Source organism: Aspergillus heteromorphus (assembly GCF_003184545.1).
Source record: "Aspergillus heteromorphus CBS 117.55 chromosome Unknown BO70scaffold_9, whole genome shotgun sequence".
Classification (NCBI taxonomy): Eukaryota; Fungi; Ascomycota; class Eurotiomycetes; order Eurotiales; family Aspergillaceae; genus Aspergillus; species Aspergillus heteromorphus.
In genome coordinates, this window is record NW_020290414.1 from 100,977 (window position 1) to 114,184 (window position 13,208).

General features: G+C 58.2%; 6 protein-coding genes and 1 non-coding gene across 7 annotated transcripts; 4 read left to right on the forward strand and 3 right to left on the reverse strand.

Annotated features, from left to right (window-relative positions):
* The first annotated feature begins 671 nt into the window (after nt 1–671).
* Nucleotides 672–1,890, forward strand: BO70DRAFT_334628 (uncharacterized protein). The gene is made up of 5 exons (XM_025541025.1): nt 672–799; nt 875–982; nt 1,054–1,304; nt 1,365–1,488; nt 1,547–1,890. The coding sequence occupies exons 1-5, from the start codon at nt 747–749 to the stop codon at nt 1,824–1,826; spliced, it is 816 nt and encodes a 271-aa protein (XP_025400105.1). The 5' UTR covers nt 672–746; the 3' UTR covers nt 1,827–1,890.
* Nucleotides 1,891–2,031: 141 nt separating this feature from the next.
* On the reverse strand, nt 2,032–3,790 carry BO70DRAFT_312934 (FAD-dependent oxidoreductase; the record flags this gene model as incomplete). Its single annotated transcript, XM_025540225.1, has 4 exons — nt 2,032–2,538; nt 2,607–2,682; nt 2,756–3,055; nt 3,127–3,790. The coding sequence occupies 4 exons, from the start codon at nt 3,788–3,790 to the stop codon at nt 2,370–2,372; spliced, it is 1,209 nt and encodes a 402-aa protein (XP_025400106.1). The 3' UTR covers nt 2,032–2,369.
* A 1,034-nt stretch (nt 3,791–4,824) lies between these two features.
* BO70DRAFT_370354 (uncharacterized protein) lies at nt 4,825–6,173 on the reverse strand (the record flags this gene model as incomplete). The annotated part of the gene is made up of 6 exons (XM_025544731.1): nt 4,825–5,109; nt 5,172–5,471; nt 5,539–5,730; nt 5,793–5,860; nt 5,910–5,946; nt 5,997–6,173. The coding sequence occupies 6 exons, from the start codon at nt 6,171–6,173 to the stop codon at nt 4,825–4,827; spliced, it is 1,059 nt and encodes a 352-aa protein (XP_025400107.1).
* A 632-nt stretch (nt 6,174–6,805) lies between these two features.
* On the forward strand, nt 6,806–8,483 carry BO70DRAFT_423762 (putative MFS transporter; the record flags this gene model as incomplete). Its single annotated transcript, XM_025547600.1, has 3 exons — nt 6,806–7,184; nt 7,246–7,790; nt 7,857–8,483. 3 exons carry the CDS (start codon nt 6,806–6,808, stop codon nt 8,481–8,483), a joined length of 1,551 nt encoding a protein of 516 aa, XP_025400108.1.
* Nucleotides 8,484–8,994: 511 nt separating this feature from the next.
* On the forward strand, nt 8,995–9,653 carry BO70DRAFT_395450 (uncharacterized protein; the record flags this gene model as incomplete). Its single annotated transcript, XM_025546542.1, has 3 exons — nt 8,995–9,159; nt 9,236–9,398; nt 9,454–9,653. The coding sequence occupies 3 exons, from the start codon at nt 8,995–8,997 to the stop codon at nt 9,651–9,653; spliced, it is 528 nt and encodes a 175-aa protein (XP_025400109.1).
* Nucleotides 9,458–11,885, reverse strand: BO70DRAFT_386566 (cytochrome P450). Its single transcript, XM_025545833.1, has 7 exons — nt 11,677–11,885; nt 11,475–11,604; nt 11,221–11,412; nt 11,002–11,153; nt 10,694–10,938; nt 10,369–10,640; nt 9,458–10,297 (listed from the first exon to the last, which is right to left on the reverse strand). Exons 1-7 carry the CDS (start codon nt 11,873–11,875, stop codon nt 9,883–9,885), a joined length of 1,605 nt encoding a protein of 534 aa, XP_025400110.1. The 5' UTR covers nt 11,876–11,885; the 3' UTR covers nt 9,458–9,882.
* Nucleotides 11,886–12,648: 763 nt separating this feature from the next.
* BO70DRAFT_t123 lies at nt 12,649–12,720 on the forward strand. Its single transcript has one exon. It is a non-coding gene; the product is annotated as a tRNA-Ala (tRNA).
* Nucleotides 12,721–13,208: the final 488 nt, after the last annotated feature.

The following is a 13,208-nucleotide window of genomic DNA, read 5'->3' on the forward strand; positions in this document are numbered from 1 at the left end:
CCTGTCAAAGGGTCCGGATCACGCTCGAGTGGTAGTATGCGGCATTCTCTTAACTGTATACACAGACATGGGGTCCTCATAACGGCGGTTGACTGTTTTCCTCTTAACCCTACTACCACATATTCCCAGCGGGCATAGCAAAGCACTCCCAACATGTATTCCGGACAATGAAGTTGACATCAGGGGACTAATGCGGAATACCTGGATGGAGCAAACCGAAAATGGCATGGGGTGGGAAAGAATATGATAAGACATGTTGATCTAGAATCTTGAAGATAGAGAGAAAGGGGGGACATGCAGGAAGCAGGGACAAGAGGCAGATTATGCATAACCACAATGCCCACCACTGCTAAATCAGTACCAGTTACCGACTTTTGAGGGTAGCCGATCGGTCGGGTCGACGCAGGTGGCCCGAACAGGGCAAGATTGCGTGTCACAAGGATGTTCGCCAGCCGAGAGCCGGGCATGCTGCCATCGCCATCATTGGACAGGAAATATATCCCACAAGGGGCAATTTGTCCTTCTGATGCCGCGCAGTGTACTATCTGGCCCACACTGGGTTAGATCGTCTGGCTCCGTGTCTTCGACATCTTCTTCCGTATTTGGCGGCTATATATATCCGCCGCGATCTGGTCAATGGATGTCCACATCTGCTTCCAGGACCTAGGAATCGAACAAGTCTCCTACGACACCGCCCCTTCCGTTATTGTCTATCTTCATCACCTCGCTGACATCAAGAAAACGCCATGGCCTACGCTGATGACTACGTGCTTGGTAGAGCCCTCTCAGATTCCGTCCGGTGAGTGGCTGGGTCGCAAAGCCCCAGCAGCAATGACTCCGCGGCTGACAGGAAGTTTCCCATACCCTGATACAGCCTGGACGCCCAGCACTTGCTCTGGAAGCTCCACACTGGATACACTTTGCACCCGCAGATCCCAGTCAGGGCAGATATGAAGGTTGCCGAGCTCGGGACCGGTACCGCGTGAGAGCAGCCTCTGCCCCGTCCCGTCCATCATCGTTGCCCACCCCCCCACCAGCGCTGACAAGCGGCAGGATTTGGCTATTCGATCTGTCCAAGGACCTCCCACCGGCAACCCAGCTGCACGGGTTTGACATTTCGGGGGATCAGTTCCCTGCGCCGGAATTGTGGCCCTCCAATGTCAGCCTCGGTCTTCTGAACTCCCTGGTCGATCCACCGCCGTCCTTGACAGGTCAGTACGATGTGGTGCATGTCCGGATGTGGGCGAGCAACATCAAGGACGGCAACCTTGCGCCGCTCGTCTCGCATATCGCCAAATTGCTGAGTGAGCAGGATCCCAGCCTCCCACGGCGCACTTGTGCGTTTCTTGCTAACGGGCAACTAGAGCCGGGGGGGTACGTCCAATGGGAGGAAGCAGACTTGGTGCATCAGGTCATCGCAGGAGCCAAGGCCGAGAGATTTGGGGAGAAGGTGCCCGCCCTGTTTCGGAAAGCTGGCCTGGACTATAGGTACGCGGCATTGCCGGGATTGATGCGTTCAGGCATACTAATGGATGTGATGTCGCAGCTGGGCGTCGGCCATCCACGACCACTTGGAACAAGCCCGGCTGGGGGTGTTGGAATCCAGAACAGACCGGTTCCAGCCGTTCCTGGTCCAGAAATGCACGGACACATACCTGCTTGCGCTGGCGGAGATCCTGCGGGGCATCGGGCTGACATGTGCGGAGGATGTGCTGCCGCTGCTGCGTGAGCGCGAGGCCGACCTGCGCGAGCTGAGTGCCCTGCATAACAAGGGGATCATCTACAACTGGTCGCCGATCAAGAGTCTGGCCCAGAAGGGCGAATGAAGGGGGGAAAATGCTCTCCTCCTAACGTCGGCCTGGCGTGTGATCGAAACTGGGTTGCGGGGTGACGCTTAAATGACATAACAGAAGCATAAACGGCTCGAAAGGGTGTGGATCGGCTTTTGTTCGGCGTGGGCATTTCTCTGGGGATATTATCGGATGATTCTATCAGTATCGGTCTCAAGAGCTAGTTACCTCCTAGTACAACAAATGTCAAGCGCATCAAGTGTTCTCTCAGTGGAAAATATTAACAGGAGAAGTTCATGCGCCGCGAGACCCCACCCGGGATGTCGCCCTGTGCTACTTTGGCAGATCTTCCGAGTATCAGCAGTAAAGAGGTGCCCAGTTCGGAGCAAAATGACTTCGCTGTGGCAGTCAATGCAGCCGTCTTGGAGCAATTCACAATTTTGGAACAATGAAGAAGAGAAGAGCATTATCCCACTCTGTTCCAGTTCCTCGGTCTCCAAATTCGGTATAACACTATGCTAGGATAACAGCACGCATGAATGGCACAAAATCGTCTCTCTCTCGCCTGGTCGGGAAGGTCTACTCGCGCAGCCGGGCCGATACCAGGGGGCTGCCGTTCACGATCCGTGAGAAGTCATGGGCATCCAGACAGGCCTGTCGGGAGTTGCGGACACTGGGGTCTGCTCGGGTGAAGACGTCGGTTTCATATGCTGCCAGAGCTTCCCTGAGAGCTTCTGGGGTCAGGGATCTGTTCCGCCGATGGATGGATATCACTGTCAGCCATGGGCATCCCGCAGGAAAAGGGGAATCACTAACCCTAGGGACCGCAGGTCCACCCGCTTGGTCAGATCGAGGACATCCACGATGGCATTGTTGGCGCCTTCTCCCCGATCTATCGGCCATTCCCATCCGTTAGAGCCCGCTCCACGGCACCAGCACCCAGCGCGAGAATAGGAATGACATACACATGGTCATGGTATGCGCCGAATCCCCCACCAGCACGACTCTCGGGTGAGCGTGATTCTGCGCGGGTCGGAACATCCAGTCAGAAATACGGATGGAGCGAGCCTCCGTCGTGTCGGGCAGGTTGTGCACCAGCCCCCGGAACGGCTCGACCCAGTTCGCGGTCAGGGACTTGATCAACGCGAGACGGGCGGCATTGTCGCCGGGGACGGCAATGCCCTTGGCATCGGCCCAGGAGATGATGATCTGGCAGAGGTACTTGTCCTTGCTGCTGTCGTCGAAGTTGTTCGGGGTGTCGAGCACTGGGTTCCAGTTAGTCAAGCACGCAATGCAACTTCAGAAAGAAAGAAATGCCGGAGAACAAGGTGCGTACGGCTGAAGAAGAAAAACACGTCGGTCTCGGGATGCGAGCCCTGGAACAGGAAGGGGTCGATGGCCTCCGCCCCGGCCATCTCCTCTGGGGAGTAGAGGGCAGCGCCGCCGAGCAGCTGGACGGGCAGCGGCCTCATCTTAGGGCCGTGCGGGTACAGCATCTCGCGGGCGCGGGAGCGCGACCCATCGCATCCCACCAGCAGGCAGCCGGTGAAGGCGGTGCCGTCCTCGCAGCGCGCCGTGACGCGATCGGGCGCGGATTCGGAATCGATGCTCTGGAGGGTCTTGTTCCACTGGATGTCGAGGCCCGTGGCCAACAGCTGGCGCAACCGCACGCGACTGACGCGGATGCGCTCGGCGGCGGGCACGCTATACAAGGCCGACCCGGTCTGCAGATCGAAGAACTGAAAGCGCCCGGTGTCCCCGCGCGCCGCGGCCACCTTGTTCACGTATGTCTCGGGCAGGCGGGCCACCAGGTGGTCGGGGAGCAGTTCGCGCAGGGCAGGGAGGCCCCAGTGGAGGGTTAGCCCCCAGCCGCCACTGCGCGTGTCGATGGCGGCATCTTGCTCGAAGAGGCGGAAGGGGACGCCTTGCTGTTGGAGGTGTTGGGCCAGAAGGAGGCCGCTGATGCCGGCACCGGCGATGAGGACGGGAAGTTCAGACATGGGGGGGGGGATAAAGGGACAGGGGAAGGGGCAGGGAAGGGAGAAGGGGCAAAGAGGAGGGAAGGGAGAATGGCGCGGGGAAGACGTTGACAGTCTGACAGGCTGACAATTTGACCGTTTGACGGCAGCGGATGAAATCACTGGCAGGCGGCTAACCCCGGGGGGCGTTCCAGTGGCAGCTGCAGCTGGCTGGAATGGCTGGAATGGTTGGAACCAAGGGCTGATGCATAGCCGGTTCCAGACCGTTGCCCGTGTGTTCCCAGGGGTCAATTCCAGTCCATGGGCTGGGAAAAAGAGAAACAGGAGGCGCAAGGCGCATCCACTGCCCTCCTGGTATAGCGTTGAAGATACTATAGTTACTCGGACAAGGTTCCTGGACCAACAAGGGCTAGAGAGTCCGCTAGCGACCTCACTCTCGGAGACGGTGAAACCCCCCCCTGCATCCCATGGCCCTAACGAGCCTTAAACGGGCCCGCGCGCGGGACGGCGTCATTCGAAATGCACCATCTAACCCTCTCGCTCATTATCAACCCTGGTAATCTAGATAATACATATCGGGCAAATCTGCAGCTCGTGAGATTGAACGAGCCAGCAGTAGGGGCGTGGGAACTGGAGGGAGGATGCCTTTCCGGGCGGGTCGCGGGACGGCTTCAATCCCAGGTCCAAACACCAAACACCAGACACCTGGCACCTGGCACCTGGCACCTGGCACCTGACGCACAGACAGCCAAACGGTCCCCCGTGAGTGGTACAGACTACAGAGAGCCACAGACGACACAGGAGACCCTCCGCAGTCAGCCCTGATGGACGCGAAAGATCCCGTCATTCCTCCATTGGCCGCCGGACCCCTGTTCGGGCCCGTCACCCCCCAGGAGAGAACAAGTCTAGTCGTGTTGGCAATTTTTGTTTGCGGCCACTCCGTGCCATGCTGAGAACCATTCGGAGAGGAGGGAGGGGGTAGGCACCGACCGGTGCGTGATTAATGTACAACAAGGAAATCAACAGACATGGACGACTCTTGGCCAGGGACGGGATCAGCCCTCCCTCGTCGCCTTCTCCTCCAGGGATACTCGGAGCTCCACCGTCATATGGATGCCCCCCTCGTCCAACCGGCTGTCCAGGATCAGCTCCTCGCTGGGAGTCCGTCGCGGCTGCGGGGCCGCCGAGGTGGTCGATCGCAGCTGGGATCGGGGGTCTTTGGACCAGGACTGCAGGGCATAGCTGCGTGGATCGTATGTCTTGCGGTCGCTGGAAGATCGGAAATCCCGCACCGCGCCCTTCAGCAGGGGCGCCAGGAAGGGCACGCAGGTCATGATGTTCTGGACATGGACCAGTTAGCCAGGAGAGGTCTCATATGGTAGCAGGAGAGGCGAGAACACACCCCGACGTTGAATTCGATGGTGCCCCAGAGCACCAGCATGGTGGAATTCCCGTCGCCGTACGCGACCCGATGGATCTGGGTGAGACGCAGGATGGAGCAGCCGGTGGTGAACAGGCCCAGCAGGAACAGACACACCACCCCGGCCTTCTGGGCGGGCTTGATGTTCAACTGCAGGAGCAACGGGATGGGCAGCATGATGATGGCCACGTCGCAGACGATCGTGAACGCCGCCAGTCCGTAGAAGGTCGGCCCCGTGGGGAGACAACTCCCCGCGATCGTCGGGTCCCAGGCCCGGTCAACCTGTCGGAGAGCCATGCCGTCAATATCCCCGGTTCCTGGTGAAGATGTCGGTCGGTCGTCGACTTACCGGCTGGCAGTCGAAGATCAGGATCAGCGCCCCAACAAGGTGGCCGACGGTGGAAAGCGTGATCACCACCCAGATGAGGATCCGATAGAAGGTCTTGGATGTCCCCGAGATCAGGCGCAGGAAGTTGAGGCACAGCGACGCTTTGAAGCCGGCGATGCCGACCTGGTAGAAGGGGCGACCGGCATAGTTGAGCTGGTGGTGCTCCGTCAGTCGCCGCCATTAGTTAGGGCACGGAAACACCGGCAAAACCATACCTGCGTGTACTGGGGCAGATCCTCTTCTGGCCGCAACTTCAAGGGCAGTCCAAGCCCGTACCTGCTTTCTATTGTCGTGAGCACGGTTTCACGGGTGCATTGGTCTCGCAGACTCACGAGCGATGCACAAGGCGCTGTATATGATGCTAAAGATCTGGCCCGGGTTAGCGGTCGGATCCAGCACCCACTGGGGGGCCCTCTTACCATCGTCACCACCATCACGTAGTCGGAGGCCTCCAATCGTCGGGCGTGGAACCGAATGGCCAGCCGCAGGCAGACGGTGGTCACCATCAACAGGGTCAGGCCCAGACATACCCCCAGAATCAGGCGGTACTGGGACTCCGCCTCCACCGCCGGCGAGGCATGGTGCACCCAAGGCATGGTCAAAGAACTGGTGAGTATGGAATCCGACCGAGGGACGAGGCAGGGGGGATTAAAAAGCGCGTCTCGACTCGGTCTTTGTGCTGGGGAATGACAATCTCCCCCGGGGGGCTTCAGACGGGCCATGGTCAAACTCTGCCGGGCAGGGGTTCGGTCGTGGAAAAGGAGCAGGATGGGGGAAGCCATCGCCCTTGATCTGATCAGGCGATCAGACAATCAGACAATCAGACACCGACAGTCACCCAGGCCCGCGACGGATGGGGGCCCTGGTGGGTTAATTAGACAATCCGTCGGGGAACACAGGCCGGCGTCCTGTGCGCCCTTGAGTCGTTGGCCTGGTCCAGCGCGGCATTCGACCGAGGGGTAAATGCATGGCTGCTTCGCCCCGATGCCTTTTGTGAGCTGGCGACGCAGATGCCGTGGCGACTATAACCGCTGCGTGAGTCGAAGGTTTGGCAGGCCTACTTGAGTAGGGTTTCCCTTCGCCTGCAGCATCCCGCACGCAACCAACGCAGCTCCCGTCCGGTACCTTCTCCTCCCCCCTCGCTTCACCGTCATTCCCCCCCTCTTTTCTTTTCCGAGTCGAGTTGCTTTTTTTCTCCCTTCTTGTGTCTTGTGGATGCTCTGTCGCAATGGAGGAGAAAGAAGCTGTCCCTCAGGCCGTGTCTGCAGACCGCACCGACGAAGCGGTGCTCTACCTGGAGGGCCATGCCACAGCCGAGTCGGACGCCCTCCAGACCGATCTTCGGGCTCTGCGTCGCAAGATTGACTTTCGTCTCCTTCCGTTCATGTTCTGCTGCTACGTCCTGCAGTTCCTGGACAAGGTGATGCTCAACGTAAGTGTCGTGACCCAGCCCTTCTCGTCGCCATCCGGTCGATCTAACACCGTGGGAGCCGGACAGTATGCCGCCGTGATGGGGATGAAGACAGACCTCGGGCTGAAGGGCAACGAATATACCAACACCGCGACGTGGTTCTTCCTGGCCTACCTGATCGCCGAGGTGCCCAACAGTAAGACCCGCCCTGGCTCCCGCGCAAACTCATACTCGTGCTCACGCTCTCGTCCCTTTAGTCTACTGCCTCCAGAAAGCTCCGGCAGCGAAGTGGCTCGGGGCCAACGTCACGCTCTGGGGCGTCGCGGCGGCCGCATCAGCCGGGGCGACCAACTACACCACCCTCCTGACCGCGCGGGTCTTCCTGGGCATCTTCGAGGCCACGATCGGTCCATCGCTGATGCTCATCAGCAGCCAGTACTACACCAAGAGCGAGCAGGCCCCGCGCTTCACCTTCTGGTACAACGGGCTGGGGGTGGCGCAGATCATTGGCGGTCTGGTGTCATTTGGCTTCCAGCACGTCGAGCACACGTCCATGGCCGGATGGCGCATCATGTTCCTGGTGATCGGGCTGGTCACCGTCGTGGTCGGGGTACTCACCTTCCTGCTGATCCCCGACACCCCCATGCAGGCCCCCTGGCTGTCCAGCGAGGAGAAGGTCGCTCTCCTGCAGCACGTCAGCATCAACCAGACCGGGGTCTGGAGCAGCACGTTCAACGGGAAGCAGATCTGGGAGGCGGTGCGCGACGTCCAGCTCTGGCTGCTGACCTTGATCACCATCTTGGTGAGTTAACCTCGTCCCTCCCGGTTGTTCTTCTCCCCCCCATCCGACTCACTCACGAGGCCACAGATCTCCGTGTCCAGCGGTGTCGTCACCACCTACTCGGCAACCCTGGTGGCCGGCTTCGGCTACTCGGGTCCCATTTCGGCCCTCCTCAACACGCCCGCGGGGCTGGTGAGCATCTGCTTCACGCTGCTGGTGGGCATCGGCATCCGCCGGACCTCACACCGGTGGGTGTGGAACGTGCTCTGCACCATCCCGGGCATCATCGGCGGGGCGCTGATGTCGTTCCTCCCCCAGCGCGACAAGACCGGGGTGCTGATCGGCATCTACCTGGTCAACGCCATCGTGGCGACCCTGCCGATCCTGTACCAGTGGACGATGGCCAACTGCGCGGGACACACGAAGCGGGCCTTCAGCAGCGCGCTCATCGCGGGCTCCTTCTCGGTGGGCAACATCATCGGCCCGCAGACGTTCCAGGCGCGCGACGCCCCCGAATATCGGCCGGCCAAGATCGCGGTGCTGGCGACGCAGGCGGCGGCGGCGGTGATGTCGGTGGTGCTGTTCGCGTATTACCGCTGGGAGAATCGGCGGAGGGAGGCGCGGTTTGGGAGGGTCGAGGAGGCGATGGTGGATCAGGCCAAGTGGGCGGGACTGACGGACAAGCAGAACACGCAGTTTCGCTATGTGTATTAAATAGACTTTGCTGAAGTCTGTTTGCTGGCGTTTTCCCATGATTTGAAGACTGGGCAGCGGAATGGTCAGCTATCTGTTGCCAAAGCATCATCCTGACCAACGGCAAACACAATTTCAATTGTGCTTCAAAGCAAAGATGCGGCTTTTCTGCTACACATAGATATTGATCCCACCTCTCCGTTCTGCTTTTTTTCAGGCGATACCGCTTGTCTACAATTGACCTCGGTGTGGTCAACAGATATCAGACCAAACAGACCACTCGACTAAAAAGGTGTCCAGACACCTAAGTAGGTGTGATACTGAATGATACTAGGTTTGACACTCCCTCAATCAATCAATCAATCAATCAATCCATCAATCCTCTAGCCGCCCGCCACAGAACGATCTGAAGATGAGCAGACTTGCTCGTTCCTCTCGCCCTCTATGTATGCCCCGTGCCTGTCGCCCATATCTCCCGTCGCCCTTTCCACGAGTGCCTTTATTCCCCCGCCGCGCGCCGTGTCGAACCACCATGTCCGCCCCATCGGAATGGACGTCCGCCTTGAAGGCATTCCCGACCTCGGGGCTAACTCTGGTCGATCCATCCACGGAGATTGAGGAAGAAACCCTGCCAACCTATCAGCCGGGGAAATACTACCCCGTGCTCCAAGGCGACGTCCTCCACAACAGGTACCAAGTGCTGGCCAAGCTGGGGTATGGACGTATCTATCTCCTCGACTCCGTCCTACATCTACTAACCCATGCTGGGAAAGGCCTGGGACATCGTGTCCCCTCGGACCCTCTTCAGCGGTAAGAACCCGGATGGCGTCTTCGATGATCGGGTTCACCTCGCGGAGATGGTCGCGCTGTTGGGCCCTCCGCCCGCGACATTCCGCGAGCGGAGCAAATTAAGCGCCGTCTTTTGGGACGAACAGGGTGAGATTCATATAATCATGTTCTTTCTGTTTTGCTAACATTCAGTCAATCGTAGGTAACTGGAAGGAATTGGCGCCACTGCCCGACATCTCCCTCGAAAGCCTGGCGGGTGACATCAGGGGGAAGGACAAAGAAGGGTTTCTGCGGTGGCTGCGAGCAGCCTTGCAGTGGAATGCCGAGGATCGACCTTCCGCCGTGGATCTGTTGTTCGATGCGTGGATGATGGAGGGCCTCGGCATGCAGAAACAAGGATAAACACGAAGTAAATTTGTAAGAAGACCCGTCTGGATCCCCGGATCTTGCATCTTACGATTCGAATGTATATAGGTGTCAACTCCTCTTTTTCTCCACGATGTAACATTCTCCCTCTCGCAGTATAGACTACGACAACAACAATACTCATCGCACGGGGCTTTGGACACTAACTCGTCCCTCAGTCGCCTCTACACAGGCAGTCTCTCTCAGCCACAAGACCATCAGACCATCAAGCCACCGGCGTCTGCGGCAATGCCACCTTCGCCAGTTCTCCCGCATGGCTCTTCTCCCACGGATACTCCTGTTCCACGGAACGAATCAACTCCCGATGCGCCTCACTCCGCGGCTGGACAGACACCCTATACGGCGCCGGATGGCTGATCACCCCCGGGATAAACTTCGGCACCAGATCGACGGCCTTGCCGTCCTCCACGGGCTTCGAGATCTCGAACACGGCCAGGACCTGGGCGATGGTGAGGTAAACATTTGCGTCCGCCAACGTGCGCCCGGGGCAGACTCGCCGGCCGAATCCGAACACGAGGAGATGGGGGTCTCGCTCGGGGGGGTGTCCGTCGGAGGCAAGGAATCGCTCCGGTTTGAAGGCCGTGGGGTCCGGGTAGATGCTCGGGTCATGGGTATAAGCCCTGTATCTTGTCAGACTGCGCGGTCACCACAGACCATATTAGGAAACGGGGGCGGGGGCGGGAGGACTGACCAGATATTGCTCAGGATCGAGGACCCCTTGGGGATGAAGTAACCCTCGAACGTGTCATCCTGCGTGGAGGAGTGCGCGACACCCATGGGCACCACGGAGTGCCATCGCAGCGCTTCTTTGACCACCGCGTTGATATAGGGCAGATTGTCGCGGTCCTGGAACTGTGGCAGTCTGTCGCTGCCGACCACGGAGTCGATTTCCTGCTTGGCCCTGCGCTGCACCTCCGGGAAGAGTGCCATGGCGAGGAAGAAGCTTGACATTGTCGAAACCGTCTATTCGTTCATCAGCCCGGGACTTGCAGGATGGGTTCGGGGTGCGCACGCACCGTGTCTGCCCCCCCGGCATACAGCGACCCAACGGACCATTTGACGGTGTTCTCGTCCTCGGACCCGGACGGGACGGGGTTGTCCTGGAGGAGGTTGGACAGGAGGGAGGGCACAAAGCTGCCACTGCGCATCTGCTGCTTGACGAACCCATAGGGGATGTCGGTGAAGTCGGTCACGTTCTTCTTGTAGCCCTGCGCGGTCTTTACAAAGCCCGCGCCGGGGAACCAGGCTGGGACATATCGCACTGGGTGAAGCCGACGAGTCAAAACCTATTCTCACCCCCGACTATCGAAATCCACGGACTTACAGATGGGAAGAAAGTCCACCAGCCAGGTGGCCGGCAGCAACGCAATGGAGAACTCCGTCATGGCCCGGTCGGCCAGCTCGACCAAGGGGTCCTGACCGTGGGGTTCGACGGTGTAGCCGTACCCAATGCTGAGGATGACCGCACCGGCTTGCCTGTTGATCGTCGGCTGTCAGCTCCTTTACACCCGAGGAAATCGATCAGAGCGATCCGGCCACTCACTTCCGGATATGGTGCAGCAGGTCATCCGGCGCGTCCAACACCCTCAGCAGAAATCGACCGGCCTCCGCCGTCTGGATCTGATTGAAGCGGGCAACGGAATTGTTGGACCCGATCTCGCGATGCATTTGTTTGCGAGTCTGCCGGTGGCGTTCCGGGTCCTTGACGCATCCAAGGATCTCGTCCCAGCCGGTCCTGGCTGTGTCAGATTCCCTGGGGCCGTCTTTTTTCGGGGCGTGGATAGGGAAGTGTCTTACAGCTCGGTAAAGGTCTGCTCCGGACGTGAGGAATTGATTGCGGATCGCTTCTCCATCAAGTCCACGGCCAGGCGGGCATCATTCAGGATGATGATGGTCTTTCCCATCACACTGAGGGAGCTGATCGGGCCTAGCCAGGGGGGGAAACCAAGTCAACGAGCAGAACGGGGGGGGGTTTCCCACAAGACCAGTCAGGCCTCACCATAGAGTTCTTTGTGTTTCAGCCAGTGCTGCCAGTCCTGCTGGTCGGGGGTTGGCAGATCCCACAGATTACCGATAATGGGCTTCCGGGGAGGACCCGGTGGCAGAGGCGGGTGGTTCTTCTTGCGGCCCGAAAGGAGAGTCGCGAGATAGAAGCCCGCGAAGGCGACCAGGAGGCCGGACCACAGCGTTGCAGTCATGATGACGGCAGATGCAAACCAGAATGAGAGGGGGGGCGTCCGCGGGGCCACATGCCGCTTTATAGGCCTTTTATGAGCATGTCGGAACTCTGAATGGAGGAATGCAGCCGTCATTGCATCATGGTGGGGAGGTGGTGATTGGCCTGGGGAGGTTGTTACACCGAGGTTCTGCACGGGGGGTGCATTAGGGCCGGCGATGATCCTGCTGGGGGGCAACGCCTGTGCATGTTGGTTGGTGGCTTGGAGGCATGCTGACGTACAATCCCTGCTCGTGAGGAGCCCTCTCCTAATCGCTGCTTCTTGAGTGGTCCTCGCATTTGGAGACTGCAGACTGCATCATGATCATTCCTCGGAGCAAGCACTGGCCAGATTGGCAACCCACGCCAAAGCAAAGCGTCGGAAATCATCTCCGATCCCGTTCCTCCAACGCTCTCAGGGTGCTTGATGAGCGTGTCGATGATCCGTCCTTCACTGTAGGCTGAACGATCGCCTGTCAGCTGAGTTGTCCATGCTGAACTGTCTGTTGTCGCCACTTCTGCCTGTAGGAAACACACACCTCTCCCCCCAAGTCAAAACAAAGTGGTGTAGGGGCTGGAAGGAGGAAGGAGGAATGAAACAGAAATAGAAATCACGACGCAGTATCCTTTGTCTGCACTGGAAAATGATAGAGACTATCTAGTTGGGATGGTGCTTTGAATCCACTGCTTATCCAGAGGTCCTAATGCATATCTTGTTGAATATTTTGCCAAAAGTCGAGCCATCTTTCAACCAATGGGGCTGTGGTTTAGTGGTATAATATTCCCTTAGCATGGGAGAGGTCCGGGGTTCGATTCCCCGCAGCTCCATTACTTTTTGCCTTTTTTTTTTTTTTGTTTTTGTTCTTGATTCAGTATCCATCCACCATCTTTTTTATTTTTTTTTATTTTTTTTATTTTTTTATTTTTTTTATTTTTTTATTTTTTTTATTTTTTTTATTTTTTTTTTGTTCTGCACCGGGAAAAGTCCGCTGCCATTCCATTCATCCCCTCTTTCTGCAGCTTAACCATCTGCTCATGTTCCTTTGCCCAGCTCCCCCGGAAAAAAGAAAAGAAAAAAAAAAAAAAAAAAAAACCTCTGGTAAGGCTGACAGCGGCACAGCATTCCCAAACGGGAAACCCTCACGAACAGCCAATCACCGCCCGCGGATCTGGTTCCTGCGCAGGGCATGGCAGGGCATCGACCAGCTTCGAATCCTTCCAAGCCGTCTGTTGCATCCAGCTTTCCAGATCTGGTATTCTGGGAGACGGCATGCCTCGCTCAGCCTCCACTCCTCAGCCCAATTCATGGCCGAATT